At 34.5% G+C, this 15,077-nt stretch overlaps 1 protein-coding gene and 1 pseudogene across 1 annotated transcript; one reads left to right on the top strand and one right to left on the bottom strand.

The window, feature by feature from the left end:
- Positions 1-441: 441 nt before the first annotated feature.
- LOC107639430 (18.1 kDa class I heat shock protein) lies at positions 442-1,561 on the bottom strand. The gene has a single exon (XM_016342926.3). The coding sequence runs from the start codon at positions 1,456-1,458 to the stop codon at positions 940-942; it is 519 nt and encodes a 172-aa protein (XP_016198412.1). The 5' UTR covers positions 1,459-1,561; the 3' UTR covers positions 442-939.
- Positions 1,562-3,570: 2,009 nt separating this feature from the next.
- On the top strand, positions 3,571-11,566 carry LOC107636618 (mechanosensitive ion channel protein 2, chloroplastic-like; annotated as a pseudogene).
- Positions 11,567-15,077: the final 3,511 nt, after the last annotated feature.

Here is a 15,077-nt window from a genome sequence, read left to right as displayed (position 1 = left end):
TATTTTAACAATTATCTTCTATGTGGCCCCCAAAATTTTGTTTCAAGTTATCAAAAGTATTTTAACAATTATCTTCTATGTGGCCTCCAAAATTTTGTTTCAAGTTCCGCCACTGCTTGTAACTATCCACGTTTTACTGTCGCTTGACCAGCAGCGCGCTCTCCCCCTCTTCCCCCACTAAAATTTTGGTATGTGGTTGGATTTTAGAAAATTTAGTAAAATCTTGTAGAAGTCCACGATTTGGTAGGACGACGGTTTTAAAAAAAATTATAGCGCGGGTTTTATGAATAAACCTCTAATACTGAGTCATATATGTATCACAAATTATATACGTTAAAAAAAGGACAAATATCTGTCAAAAGTTAGTTTAGAAATATTGAGTAATTTAGTTTCTCATATCTTATTTACTGGTATTAGTATAAAAAATAACAACAGATAAAATAAGACATAAAATGAATCATAGCTAGTATATAAGTTATATATATAACTATTTACCAATTTCATATTTCTCCCGTTGAAGAGGCTAGGGTAGCCGCCAGTACTCCAACTATTGGTCTACTATATAATTAATACATATATGGATCATCAGTTGAAAGAAAGCAAAAACAAAGGTCGCAGACACTCACAGACACTCAGAGTACATCAATTATTTATATCTTTCTAGGTACTTCCGCAAATACGACGTATTACCATTACATATGTATCACAAACGATCACACATACATACATACATAAATAGAAAAAGTATAACTATAATATAAGCTAATTAAACCAACTCTTTTTTTTTATTTTAAAATTTTAAAAATTAAGATAATAGGAGGTTATTTTTCATTTTGTTTTATAACAAACTTGTTTTTCAACTAGTTAATTAGATATGGCTTCACTCCTAATTGATTTTTTAGCGAAACTGATATAAATATTACATATCATGTATTATTCTCAGTGTCCAGAAATGTTAACGTTCCTAACGTGATGGTTCACAGTTCTATGGTGCTTGGGAACCGTAACAGTAAGAACCCCTTTATCCATATAAGCCTTAACATGGTCAACGTTGGCGTTTTGAGGCAACATCACACGCTGAACGAAGTGGCCACTTGACATCTCAACAACGTGCCAACCTCCTCTTTGTTCTTGCTTCTCCACGCTTCTCTCACAAACTATGCATAGAACCTTATCATCATCCACTTCCACCCTCACGTCCGATCGCCGCAGCCCCGGAAGCTGCGCCTTAAACACGTACGCTTCTGGGGTCTCCTTCTTCTCTATTTGTGTGTTCACAACTGGTGATGGCTGCCCTGGAAAGCCAGTCATCGCCATATGTGATGTGCCACCGGTTATGGTGGTTCCATAACCGCCATAGCCGTAGTCTTGGTGGTAATTAGGTTCCCATGTTTGGTGGGGACTGTGTAGTAGTGGTGGTGGTGGTTCATGTCTCCGTCCAAAGAAGCTACTAGACATGATCTGGTGCTACTGTTATTAGTTTTATTTTGTGTTTGATATATGGTGGTGTTATATTGATGGAGCTGAATTGGTTATGATTTTTAGTTGCTTTAGTGTGTGAAGAAGAAGCTCTTATTTATAGAACAAATTAATAAGATGGTTTAATATTTATGAGGTATGATGCATGACGCATTAGATAGGGTTTTGTCACTAATTCCATAGAGAATCCACTTTGTGAGTTTGTGGTAAGTTCGAATAACATAGTGACAATAAAGACATATTTAAAATTAAAATGTTGCAGAATATAATATATGGTGCCTAACTATGGTATAATAGCTTTTTTTTTTCTATTTGAGGTCATTATGTTCGACTTAGATAAGAAAAATTATTTAATTTTGATAACATATATATATAACTAGAGTATTAAAACGCAGAGATTGAAGTTTTAAACAAATAAATAAATATAGAATTTAGTATATGATTTTATACAATTTTGTATGAAAACAAATAAGATAAATATAAATTAACTATCTGCGGTTTATCGTAAGCTGATCAAAAGAATCAGATTGAGTTTTGTCATTTCAATAGAGAATCCACTTTGAAATAAGATGGAACAATAGGAACAGTCACAAAAGCATATTACACAGAGAGAAAGAAGAAAAAATGTTTCAGACTATATGATAAGATATGGCTGGCAGCACTATGAAGCTTCCTTTCTAAGGTTCATAATTGATTCCATGCACTGACAAAGCTGTTCCAAATTCTGATCCTGTGCAAAACTCTACAGTTTCTTGTTTAACATTGGTGGATTATACCGTGAACCTCTTGTTTAGTTTAGTTGTAGAGGAATGCTAGGGCCAGCAATTTTTATGATTTGTAGCCATCAAATAATCATCAATGATGGTTTTAATGGTGTGAGATTGGTGTGAGATTTTATCTAAATGACTCATTTTTCTTTGCTGGTTACATGCTGGCCAGAATTTAACAAGATTGCTGGCCCCTAGACTTTTTCTTATTGGTATGTTGGCTAGTGTAATCATTATAGATTTACCGATTTTTGCTGGTTTATTGATGTCCTTGTTTTTTTCATGGAAAAATGTTAGAAAATTAGTAAAATTTATTATTTTTATTTGCAGTTAATTAATAATATTTAAAAGTATGGGTTAAAAGTATTTTATTATTTTATTAGGTTAAAAAAATTAGACCAATGTCTAAAAATACTAACAAAAAATAATAAATTATATTGATTCTTGAACCTTTTCTTTTTATTGGAACGAACACTCAATTTTTTTCTAATTATTTTAATAATTGTGATCTTTTACAATTTAACATCTTTTCTCACATTTTTTTGTTTGATTCTACTTAAAAAACAGATGATAAAAAATTATACTTTACGAGAATAATATAAAAAAATTTATTAGATAATTAATTAAAATACTAGCCAACTATAGTCAATTAGTATATGGACTGCATAAAAAGCCTAACAAGGAGGAGAAAAAACACACCTAAATCTACACATTGCAGTCCAAAAATGCGCCGTTTACAATCTTTCGTCGCTCAGAAGTTGCCCGCACCGCCCACCACCGTTCGTCGCTCAGAATCGTCCGCCCACCCCCTTCCGTTGAGTCTTTTTTTTTTTTAGTTTTCTCTTTGGAGGGAACAGGGAACGTGAATTCAAATTATCATGAGAAACATTCAAAATCAAATAAAAACAAGCATTTGAAATCTTTGTAAAACGAATATCCAAAACCTAATAAAAAGACATCTAAAACGTAACGAAAAGACACATCTAAAATCTAACAAAAAAAAAGATATCAAAAATCATTTTAAAAAATTTAAAATCTAACAAATGAGACATTCAAAACTATTGGAAAAAGAACATTCAAAAACTAAGAAAAGAAATATTTAAAACTATTAAAAATAATTCAAAACCTAAAAAGAAGACACGTATAAAAACTTCTAAAACATGTAAAAAAGTCGCATCCGAAATATGAGAAAAAGAAATATCCAAAACAAGCAAAAAAATCATCCAAAACTAAAAGAAGGACTTTGAGGTGATAGAGGAAGAGGGAGCGGCATCACGACAGGACAAAAGGAGATGGAGGAAGAGGGAGCGGCTTAACAACGAGAATGGTTGGAGGAGAGGATGCGGCGTTGTTGCAAGAAGAGTTGGGAAAGGGTGGAAGGGACGGCGACGCGGCAAGAAGGGTTGAAGGGAGAGCCGCGACATCGAGGTGAGAGGAGTTAGAGAAGAATGTCGTGATGTGAGGGGGTGGAATGGGAGAGCCCGTGTATTTTGAGAGCAAACCTAGTTTTTTAAAATTTAAAATCCAAATTTTTTGAAAAATTGGCACTACCTGGCTACATTTAGAGATGGACCTATACTTTCTCAAAAAAAAATTTAAGAACATCCATTACCTTTTTTATGCCTACATTGTTGCAAATTAATTTTGTTCCCATTAATATTCTAAAATTGTATAACGTTTAAAATGGTGGAGTGACACTACAATTGCCTCGTTTTGGGGCTAACCTATTTTGATTTAGAAATATAAAAAAGGGCTAAACTAATTTCTATTGTTATTTAACAAAAGAATCATATTATTTTAAAATACTTTTATTAGGAGTTAAATTTTTTTTTTTACAAAGATTGTCTTGTCCTTCAAAAAAATGGACAGAATCAATGCAAGTTGAATGCTTACTCGACTAACTAAATATATTTTATTTAATGCAGAAAATGGAAGCAATCATTACTAGAAAACTATTTATTACAAATGGATATTTTCGACAGATTTTATTCTACAGAAATACAGAAAAATTTTGCGAGAAAATTTCTGTCGAAAACGAAAGAAAATGAATTAGCATAAGTTACAGACGAAAAAGAGAATCTGTTGATAATTCTATCAAAAAGACTAATTTTTTTGTAAAAAATAGTTACCGACGAAAAATCTGTCTGTATTTAAATGAACAAAAATATTGTGTTTTGTTAAATTATTAAAGACAGAAAATTTATCTGTAGTTTAAAATATGCTGTCAGAAAAATTGAGTTAAACTTAGCATTGCCCCCACCCTATCGAGCTCCATTTACACCATACAAATCAAACGAGCTTATTCCTCTCTCTGTCAACGAGCTACTTCTTCTCTCCACCGTTGCCACTGCCGCCGCTGCTCGCATTGCACGAGCCCCCTCCGCAGCCGCTCTTGTCGCATCTGTTCCCTTCATCGCCGTCGTCGCAGAGCTATCTCCGCCGCCGCTCTAATCCAAAGACTAATTTTGTGATTCTGTTGCTTGGAGGTTAGATTTTCAATTTCATGCAATTAATTCTTCTTTTCAATTTCATGGAATGGTTTGATATAATTCAGCAAGATATATGCTGTTCATAATCTCTGACTTGTTTGTAATTCCTCTTTTCAATTTCATGGAATGGTGTGATATATGCTATAGTTGTCTAACGCAGAAATTTAATTCAGTTAATACTAGTTTGGATTCATCAATTTCAGCTTTCTGCTATCTCTTGTTCAGCAGTTAGTTCCTTCGGCATTTTGTTCCTTTCGTTGTTCTTGTTCTACAATTTAATAATGGTGATTGATGATTCTGTTATGTTAATTTTTGCAGGAGCTTAATATAGCAAGGGATAGGGTAAGCATTTGCAATGACTTCATCACTGTACTCTTAATTTCAGAAATGTAAATTATTTTGTTAATTTCGATTTGATGCATTTTGTTTCAGATAAAAATATTGCAACATGAGATTTCATGCAAATCTGCTTTAATAAAAGCAAATGCCCTAAAAGCTAGTAGTAACAAAGATGGGGACACAACAACTTTACAGCTATCATAATGCATAGAAAGAGATCATTGTCATATTCCCCTCTGCAATGATACAAACCAATCTGTCTTCATGTATCTCTTGTTCTAATCTTTGTTTTCCTTCTGCCACATTAATGGATTGATGCCAATTTACAATTGAAAATTTGACCATATTTCTTGTAGTCTTGTAGACCTCTTCTTTTAGTTTTAATTGAATGAAATTACCATAGCTAAAGAATAATCTAATTCAGGGGAACTCCTTTGTCAACAACAATATGGATCATGTTATTGAATAAAAAACAACAATATAAATTTTGTGATTTTTAGCCTAGTAAGTGCATGCATTTGAGTTCTCTTTTATTAGCTTATTCCTTTTGGTGTTGGTATGCAATTACAATTTTTTCCCTTTCTTTTCTGCAGGTCTATTAATCAGATACATAGTAATCCTGTAATATTAAAGTTCATGCCTTCAGTTGCCATTATCGTTTTTGTAACATGTCAGATAAGGAAATTGCTTTTCCAGGTTACACTGTAGTTATTCTATTCTTCATATTTATATTAACTGATTCAGGGCTATTAGTATGCAAGTCTAATTTGCTTACTTTATTTTGCAGAGGAGTGATAACAGTTGGAAGAAAAGTAAAACACATTATATAGTAGCTTCTTACCTTCGGCCATTACTTTTATGGACTGGAGCAATACTCTTTTGCAGGTTTCGTTGTTATAGCATATTAAAATTTATCAGAAGATGAATAATTTATATCTTTCTATATGCATCAATTTTCTGCATAGTGAATATTTATTTAATTTCAGAGCATTACAACTAGTAATTCTACCTACAGAAACTAGCCAGGTTATAAAGGAACGACTTCTGCATTTTGTAAGATCATTGTCAACTGTTCTGACCTTTGCCTATTGTTTATCAAGGTATGCCGATTCCCTTGATTTTGTCATGATCTATTAATACTGCTGAACAATTTGATCACTATTCACTTAATAATGCACCTAATCACTTCCAGTAGAAATAACTTGTGCTTAACTGCATATGCCCATTGGGGTTTTCTCTATTGGACTATTAAACTGTATGTTTTCCAAGATATCAGTGCTGTCAGCTTGAGTTCCTCAATGTGATTTTTTTTTCAAAATAATTTTTTACTATGTTTTGCTTTGATAAAACTAATCATGCAATATGCAGTGTGATTCAGCAAACGCAGAAATTCTTATCTGAGAGCACTGATCCAAGTGAGACGAGAAATGTATTTATTCTTTGTGTTCTGTGAAGGATACTACCATGTTAGTCTTGTTTGAAGTTTGAAAATGGAAAAACTACAATCTAGTTTCCAATTTTTACCTGTCAACTTCATAAATTTAATATACTTATTGTTGAAGCTTGGTTTCCCGTAGTTGGGGAATACGTTTTCCCTGCTATACCATGTTCTATTATATTTAGAATTCAGCATCCTTGCTCTCTCTCAGTTTGTTTTACACATTGATAGCAATTCACAATTCTAGTATGTCTTTTTTATGTTAATTGGTTTGGTTAAAAGAATTCATTCTGGCTGTGTACATGTATTTAAATGATATGATAATGAAAACTAGGCTGCTTGCAACTTAAATTTGTTGATGTTGATTGTTAAAAACTAAAAAGCCAGATTGTGGTGATTTGTTGGTTACTAGTAACATATTAATTGTGGCTCAATTTCTAATGTATATAATAAATTTCTTATTTTTACCAGATGGGATTCCAATTTGCAGGAAAAGCTATCTATTCGGCCGTATGGACCTTTTCACCGTTCATTGAATTGCTAGGCTTCTCTACATAGAGATGGGTTACTGCTGGAGGTCTTGGAATAGTTTTGTTGACTCTTGCTGGTTGTGAGGGGGGAACTGTTGTGCTTCTGATCTTTTGATTCCATTATATTTTGGCGCACATTCACATAAAATGTTGTGTATTTTAGATATTTACAAATTTCCTTTCAAGTGCGATGATCCATGGAACTCGTCCTTTTGTGATTAATGAGTGGATTCAAACAAAGATTGAAGGATATGAAGTTTCTGGTACCGTTAAGGTGGGTTAAATTACACATTTTTAAGTATTGACTGTGGTATATATATATATATATATAAGGAAATTACAAAATATTGTATACTGTTTGTGTTTTGGGATATCTTTGAGGCTCTTTTGGCCACTAGTGTTTTCTCTTTATGTAGTATTTTGGCTGGTGGTCACCTACTATTGTAAGAGGTGAAGATGGTGAAGCTGTGCACATTCCAAACCACAAATTCACAGTGAATGTCGTGTGAAACCTCACTCAGAAAACACATTGGCGAATCAAAACCCATTTAGCCATTAGTCATTTGGATGTAAAGAAGATTAATGTGAGCAGTAGTTATGTAGTTTCTATCCAACTGGCTTTAGTTTGCTACATAGGATTTTGTGATGTCTCCCTATGCTAAATGGATTAGTTCTTCTGCAGAAAATTGTTGCCGATATGCGACAAGTACTAGCAAAAAATCCTCAAGTTGAGCAGCAGAGGTTGCACAGGAGGGTGTTTCTTGACAATATAAATCCTGAAAATCAGGCCCTTTTGGTTTGTATAAAGTGCTTAAATTATATTGCAAATTGGTGGTTCTGTTTTCTAATGAATTGCTAATTATAGTCATGATACCATAAGCATAAACAAAATTATTGTAAAAAATTATTTTTAGCAATTTTTGGTGTATTATTCTGACTTTGGTTTTCTTCATATAGAAGATTAGTTTGAGATTACACTTTAAACATTTTATGATTAGATGCCTAGGATATTTATTTTCAATGATATAATACATCTCTTTTTCCATGATTTTCATATATTGGTGTCATGTTTCGTCAAGACCTCACATTTTGAAGAATATTTATATGTTAAGGTAATAACATGCCTTGTTTATCTACAATGTGATGTCTAATTTTTGTGATATTGCTCTAGGATTTAATTGATTTTCTATTTACAAAACAACAACAAAGCCTTGTCCCACTAAGTGGGGTTGGCTACATGAATCAAACGATGCCATTGTGCTCTGTCATGTATCATGTCTACAGAGAGACCGTTTACATATAGATCTCGTTTGACCACCTCATGGATGGTCTTCTTAGGTCTTCGTCTGCCTTTCACCCCTTGTCCATCTTCCATCTCATCCACCTTCTTGACTGGATGTTCTATCGGTCTTTTTCTCACATGTCCAAACCACCTGAGATGCGATTCAACCCTCTTTTCCACAATGGGTGCTACTCCAACTCTCTCCCTTATATCTTCGTTCCTTATTTTATCCAATCGCGTATGACCACTCATCCATCTCAACATCTTCATCTCTGCCACACTCAGCTTATGTTCGTGCTCCCCTTTAGCTGCCCAACACTCCGTACCATAAAGCATAGTCGGTCTTATAGCGGTGCGATAGAATTTACCTTTAAGTTTTAAAGGCATTTGTTGTCGCATATAAAACCAGATGCACTCCACCATTTTGACTAACCTGCTTAGATCCTATGATTTACATCCTGTTCAATCTCTCCATTATCCTGTATGATGCACCCAAGATACTTAAAACTTTTAACTTTTCGTAGGATGTTTTCTCCAATCTTCACCTCTATATTAGGGTTTTCCCTTCTCAGACTGAACTTACATTCCATATATTTCGTCTTGCTACGGCTTATGCGCAGACCATACACTTCTAGAGATTCTCTCCATAACTCCAACTTCTTATTTAGGTCTTCCATTGACTCTCCCATAAGGACGATATCATCAGCAAAAAGCATGCACCATGGCACATGCTCTTGGATGTGCTCAGTGAGTACTTCCAAGACTAATGTGAAAAGGTATGGACTTAAGGATGATCCCTGGTGTAATCCTATACCAATAGGAAATTCCTCTGTCATACCACCTTGAGTCTTCACACTAGTTGTGACCCCATCATAAATGTCTTTAGTTGCACGAATATATGCAATCTTTACTCTCCTCTTTCCTAAAACCTTCCATAAGACCTCCCTTACCCTTTTTCCAAATCAATAAACACCATATGTAGATCCCTTTTATTACTACGATACCTCTACATCATCCTTCTTAATAGGTATATCGCTTCAGTGGTATATCTGCCTGGCATAAATCCAAATTGATTCTCTGTTACTTGTGTCTCTATTCTCAATCTCTGTTCTGTCACCCTTTCCCATAACTTCATGGTATGACTCATAAGCTTGATTCCTCTATAGTTTCTGCAACTTTGTATATCCCTCTTATTCTTGTAGATAGGTACCAAGGTACTCTTTCTCTACTCATCAGGCATCTTCTTTGACCTTAAAATATCATTAAAAAGCTTGGTTAACTAATTGATGCCTTTTTCTCCAAGACCCTTCCAAACCTCAATCAGGATATTATCAGGTCCTACTGCCCTGCCATTTTTCATCTGCTTTAGAGCCTCTTTTACCTCGAAGTCTCGAAACCTTTGATAGTAGTCAAATTTTTTATCTTCTTCCCTTGTGCATAACCGACCAAGGCTTGGAAGAGTCTTCTGTCCCTCATTAAATAACTCGTAGAAGTAGCTCTCCCACCTTTCATTAATCTTCTCCTCTTGAGCCAACATCTCTCCATCCTTATCCTTTATGCACTTAACCTGATCCAAATCTCTCGTTCTTCTTTCACGGATTTTTGTGATTCTATATATACCTTTTTCTCCTTCTTTTGTGCCCAAAGACTGGTAGAGACCCTCATATGCTCTTGTTCTTGCTTCACTTATAGCCACTTTTGTCTCTTTCTTAGCCGCCTTACATTTTTCCCAGTTATTTGCGTTGCGGCATAAAGACCACTCTTTAAAGCACTTCCTTTTTATCTTTATCTTTTCTTGTACACTCGCATTCCACCACCAGGACTCCATGTCTCTTGGTCCTATTCCTTTAGATTCACCAAAGCTTTCTTTTGTTGTTCTTCTAATAACTTCTGCTATCTTCCTCCACATCTCTTCCGCGCTTCCATTCCCATCCCCCTTTGCCTCTTCTTCTACCCGTCTTAGGAAGCTTCTTTGTTCTTTACCTTTCATCCGCCACTACCTCGTCCTTGGGTTCTTCGTATGATGTCTTTTCCTCAACTTTTGCTCAACGCGAAAATCTATGACGAGCACCCTATGTTGTGTTGTCAAACTCTCTCCCGGGATAATTTTACAATTAATGCAAAATTTCCGGTAGACTCTCCTCAACAAGAAGAAGTCGATTTGAGAGCTTATCATGCCACTCTTATAGGTTATAACATGTTCGTCTCTCTTTTTAAAACATGTATTTGCGATGAGAAGATCAAAGGTTGAGGAAAAGTCCAAAATAGTTTTACCCTTGGCATTGATCACCCCAAAACCATGGCCTCGTGAATATTCCCATATCTAATCACTTCTTTCTCGACATGGCTATTTAAATCTCCTCCTAAGAAAATCTTCTCTTCCAAAGGTATGTCTTAAACCAATCTCTCTAGATCCTCCCAAAACCATATCCTGTGTTGTTCGTCCGAACCCACTTGCGGTGCATAGGTGCTAATCACATGGAAAACACCTCCCTCCACCACAAGTTTGATAGAGATGATCCGATCTTCCACCCTCTTGACATCCACTACGTCCTTCTTCCAGTGCTTATCCACAATTATTCCAACCCCATTCCTATTCTTCACCTTTCCTGTATACCACATTTTGAAACCAGAAGTATTCAACTTCCTAGCCTTCGCACCAACCCATTTTGTTTCTTGTAGGCACATAATGTTAATTTTCCTCCTTGTCATGGTGTCCACCACCTCCATGGACTTTCCTATTAGAGTGCCTATGTTCCATGTCCCAAATCTCAACCTTCTGTCGCTCCGACCTTTACCTTTTACTTTGTGAACTAGCTTATTTACCTTTGTCCGTTCATGAAAACGCGAGAACCCTTACTCATTTAACACTACATCCGGGCACCGATGCAGCGGCTCTTGCTCATTTGACACCGTACTCGAGTCATACAGCGCGTTACTTCCGGGCAACAACCTAGCTTTAGCGCAATAATGTCTTTGATTCATGTCATGGAGATTCGACTATATTTTTATGTTGGTTGTTGAAGACCTAACACAACCCTCCTCCTTTATCTGGGCTTGGGACCGGCTATGTACCGCAAGTATTACATAGGCGGAGTTTAAACTGATTTTTTATTTACCAGGAGAAAAAATGTTGATCTTCCAACTTTTAATTCTGTGATTAGGAAGCTATACTGTTGGATCTTCTTAGAGTTATTGGTCATTGGTTTTGCTTACTATTGAATGGTAGACAAATGAAATGACACAAGAGTAGTCTATTGAATTATGCCATCTTTTTTCTCCACAACTTACACCTTGAGTGCGAGATTTCTTTTGTAAGTTGTTAAGCACAGTGAAATCCTTTTATTTTATATATTTTTGAATGATATTTTGCTTGGAGATTTCAAAGTCCAACATCTGTTTGTTTCTGCTGAATTTTCCTCCTCTTTTAAAGATATCATTATTTTCTTCAAATTGTGTTTTTACATGTCAGAATCTCCCCCATGATGTCTACAAGCTTCTAGTAGTGCCCTCGCCAATATGTGGTGTTCTTGTAATTGGAGCTAACACTATTCATTATCATAGTCAGATAAGTGTATTGCTTTAACATGATCATGCAATTGCTTCTCAATTTCTGTCAATTAGAAATATATGTTAACTGAATTTTCAATCCTCCATTTTAAACAATATTTGCAATAATATAATTATATAGGTTATTTTTGCAGTCTGCTTCATGTGCATTGGCCTTGAATAGCTATGCTGTTTCACTCGATAGTAGGTGGAGATTTTTTTCCTTTGTCTTTTAATTGCCGTTAAAGGTTTATGGCTATCTATCTATCATATTTTCAGCACTGAGAGGTTTAAATTATATTTCAGTCAGGAGATGTCAAGATCAACTTTCAATGTGGAGAGTTGATGCTGCCAATACAACTTGGTTATCCATTAATATTTTAGATTATCCTATCTTTAAGTGTTAAGTGTAATTTATGACATCAGTTAATGAAGGAGATCCATGTAAAATTGGGATGGTCATCTTATTTTTTTTGGGTATCTTTTAATTGAGACAGTGAGATATTGGCCAATGATGTTGAAAAATAACATCCAATTTTATAGATATCATGTAATGAATATTATGTTTATCTATGTGATTTTTGGCTTTCTTTTTTTTAATTTACAGTGTGTTTGATAGAGTAAATTTAGAAAACAAACCTAAAGTATTCATTTTGTAATGGAAAAATCTAAAAAAAATTCTATTTTACCTTACTGACGGATTTACAGATGGATTTTCTGGCTGTATTCAGAGTTTGGAATGGTTTTCCAAGGCTCCAATTACCGACGAAAAATCTGTCAAAAAATCTGATGCTAGTTACCGATGAAAAATTCGTCAAAAAATCTGTCTCTAATCACCGACGGAAAATCTGTCGGAAAGTTTGACATTTCAGGGAAACGGAGTGGAGAATTTATCGAGGAAAAATCTATCGGTAACTAGTAAAAATTTGTTGGTAAATTACCGACGGAAACAAATCTGTCGGTAAATAATTTCCGACGAGACTTTTACATAGGGACAAAATCCGTCGGTAATTTTGTCGGCAACCAAAAATTCGTTTGTAATAAAGACCAAATATGTCTGTATTAAGCAATTTTCTAGTTGTGAATATTATATAAGAAAATTTTGGTTCATAGCACAAAAAATTTGGTGTCAAATAAAATTTTTTTTAATGGATTATATACCTAAAATATTGTCCCCAACCAACAAAATACGTATAGCACATAAATTTTGGTGTACAACAGAAAAATCTTGGTTTATATCATAGAAATTTTGGTGTACAGTACAAAAATTTTTAGAAGACTACATATACAAAGCATTGACTCACCTAACTAACAAAATATATTTCTAATAAAAATTTATGCACTACTTGCAAAAAATTTAATTCTGTGTTATGTACAAATATTTATATGTTATGTGCAAAACATTATATACTATATTGATAAATTTGTGCCGTGTAAAAATTTTTGTGCTGGTTAAAAAATGCATGTACATATAATATCACCGTATTTTGAAGCACTAATCTATGGCTTTCTTTTTTATTTAAACAAAAACGTGTTACTGCTTTCATTTTTGCAGGCACTACATAAAAAACGAATTTGAACTTTCTATTTTGTTTTCGCAGACTTCAAATTCACAAATGAATTTGAGCAAGAGAAAAAATATTTTATAAAAATACTTTTATTTGAAGAACATGTGAAAAATAGAATTGAAATTAATGCATTCAAAAATATTGAGAATTTTGAATTTATAGAAAAAATGAGAAAAAAACCGGTGAAGGGACTAGTTTGGTGCACGACATTCAATTTCAGGGACTAAAATGAGTCACTTAATGCAAAGTGGGGGACTAATTTGGTGCATATACAAAGATGACATAATGGATGACAGGTGGACGAATACTGTTGCGACATGTGGCACAAACAGACACGTGGCCAAATAACATTGTGACACGTGGCACAACCATCCACGTCAGGATGCCATGTGTCACTGGTCACCACATCATCAAACTATTACACGTGACCAAATCATGAAGTGACATGTGTCACTTACAGTCCACGTCATCATGCCATGTCATCACGTCGTTAATGGAAAATAGGTCAGGGACTAATATGGTGCATTTTTTTCAATCTCAGGGACGTAATTGCTGCAATTGGAATTTCAAGGACAATTTTAGTGCACAATTCCAATCTCAAAGACCATTTTGGGGTTTAACTCGTTGGATTGGGCCTAAAATGAGCTAGAAATCGCCCCCAACGAGTTGCTTAAAGTAGACCCACGCTGCTCCATCGGCGCGCACGCGTACAGTGCACATGTGCATCCCTAGACGTCAGGCAACTATGGCAAATTTATATCATTTTGAAGCCCCGGATGTTAGCTTTCCAACACAACTAGAACTGCCTCATTTAGACCTCTGTAGCTCAAGTTATGGTCGATTGAGTGTGAAGAGGTCAGGCTTGACAGCTTTGCGGTTCTCTCATTTCTTCATGAGTTCTCCCACTTTGCATGCTTTTCTCCTCACTTCTTCCATCCAATACTTGCCTTATGAACCTGAAGTCACTCAAAAAACATATCAAGGCATCGAATGGAATTAAAGTGAATTGAATTTAGCTATTTTAAGGCCTAAAAAGCATGTTTTCACATTTAAGCACAAATCAAGGGAGAATTGCAAAACCATGTTATTTCATTGAATAAATGTGAGAAAAGTTGATAAAATCTCTCAAATTAAGCACAAGATAAATCACAAAATTGGGGTTTATCACTCACCCATATAGCCTTACCCTTTCTATTTACCATTGTTACCCAATTTTGAGCCTTTTTAATCATCTTTTATTCTAAATTTTGGCACATTATTAGCTTTAAGTGAAAAATAATAAATTTTCTTAATTTGAATATTTGATTAGCTTAGCCTAGTGAGATTATGTAATATCTAAGTGTGGGAAAAATTGGGAATAGTAGTTGATAAAAATGTGTTTTGTCCTTTTATTAAAAATCTTGGGAATTGGATATGTGCTCATGTATTAATTGTGTAAATCATATGCATTGATTGTGTATATATTTCACTTTAAAAAAAGATCAATAAAAAGGGGAGAAAGGCCCCAAAGGAAAGTGATATTAACAATGCATATGGGATGTGAATTGAAAAATGCATGAGTGTATGAAAAGTGAAATAATGGGTAGCCAAGTGTTGTATTAGAATTGTATAGGTTGTTATGTATGTTTAATGAGAG

The sequence above is a fragment of the Arachis ipaensis genome, chromosome B4, assembly GCF_059453495.1.
Source record: "Arachis ipaensis isolate K30076 ecotype BB chromosome B4, ASM5945349v1, whole genome shotgun sequence".
In the NCBI taxonomy this organism is placed as follows: Eukaryota; Viridiplantae; Streptophyta; class Magnoliopsida; order Fabales; family Fabaceae; genus Arachis; species Arachis ipaensis.
The sequence above is the reverse complement of the archived record's forward strand: the minus strand, read 5'-3'. Positions and strand labels throughout refer to the sequence as shown.

Bases quoted from the DNA above. Each gene is read 5' to 3' on its own strand.
- LOC107639430 (XM_016342926.3), bottom strand. From the start codon at position 1,458: ATGTCTAGTAGCTTCTTTGGACGGAGACATGAACCACCACCACCACTA.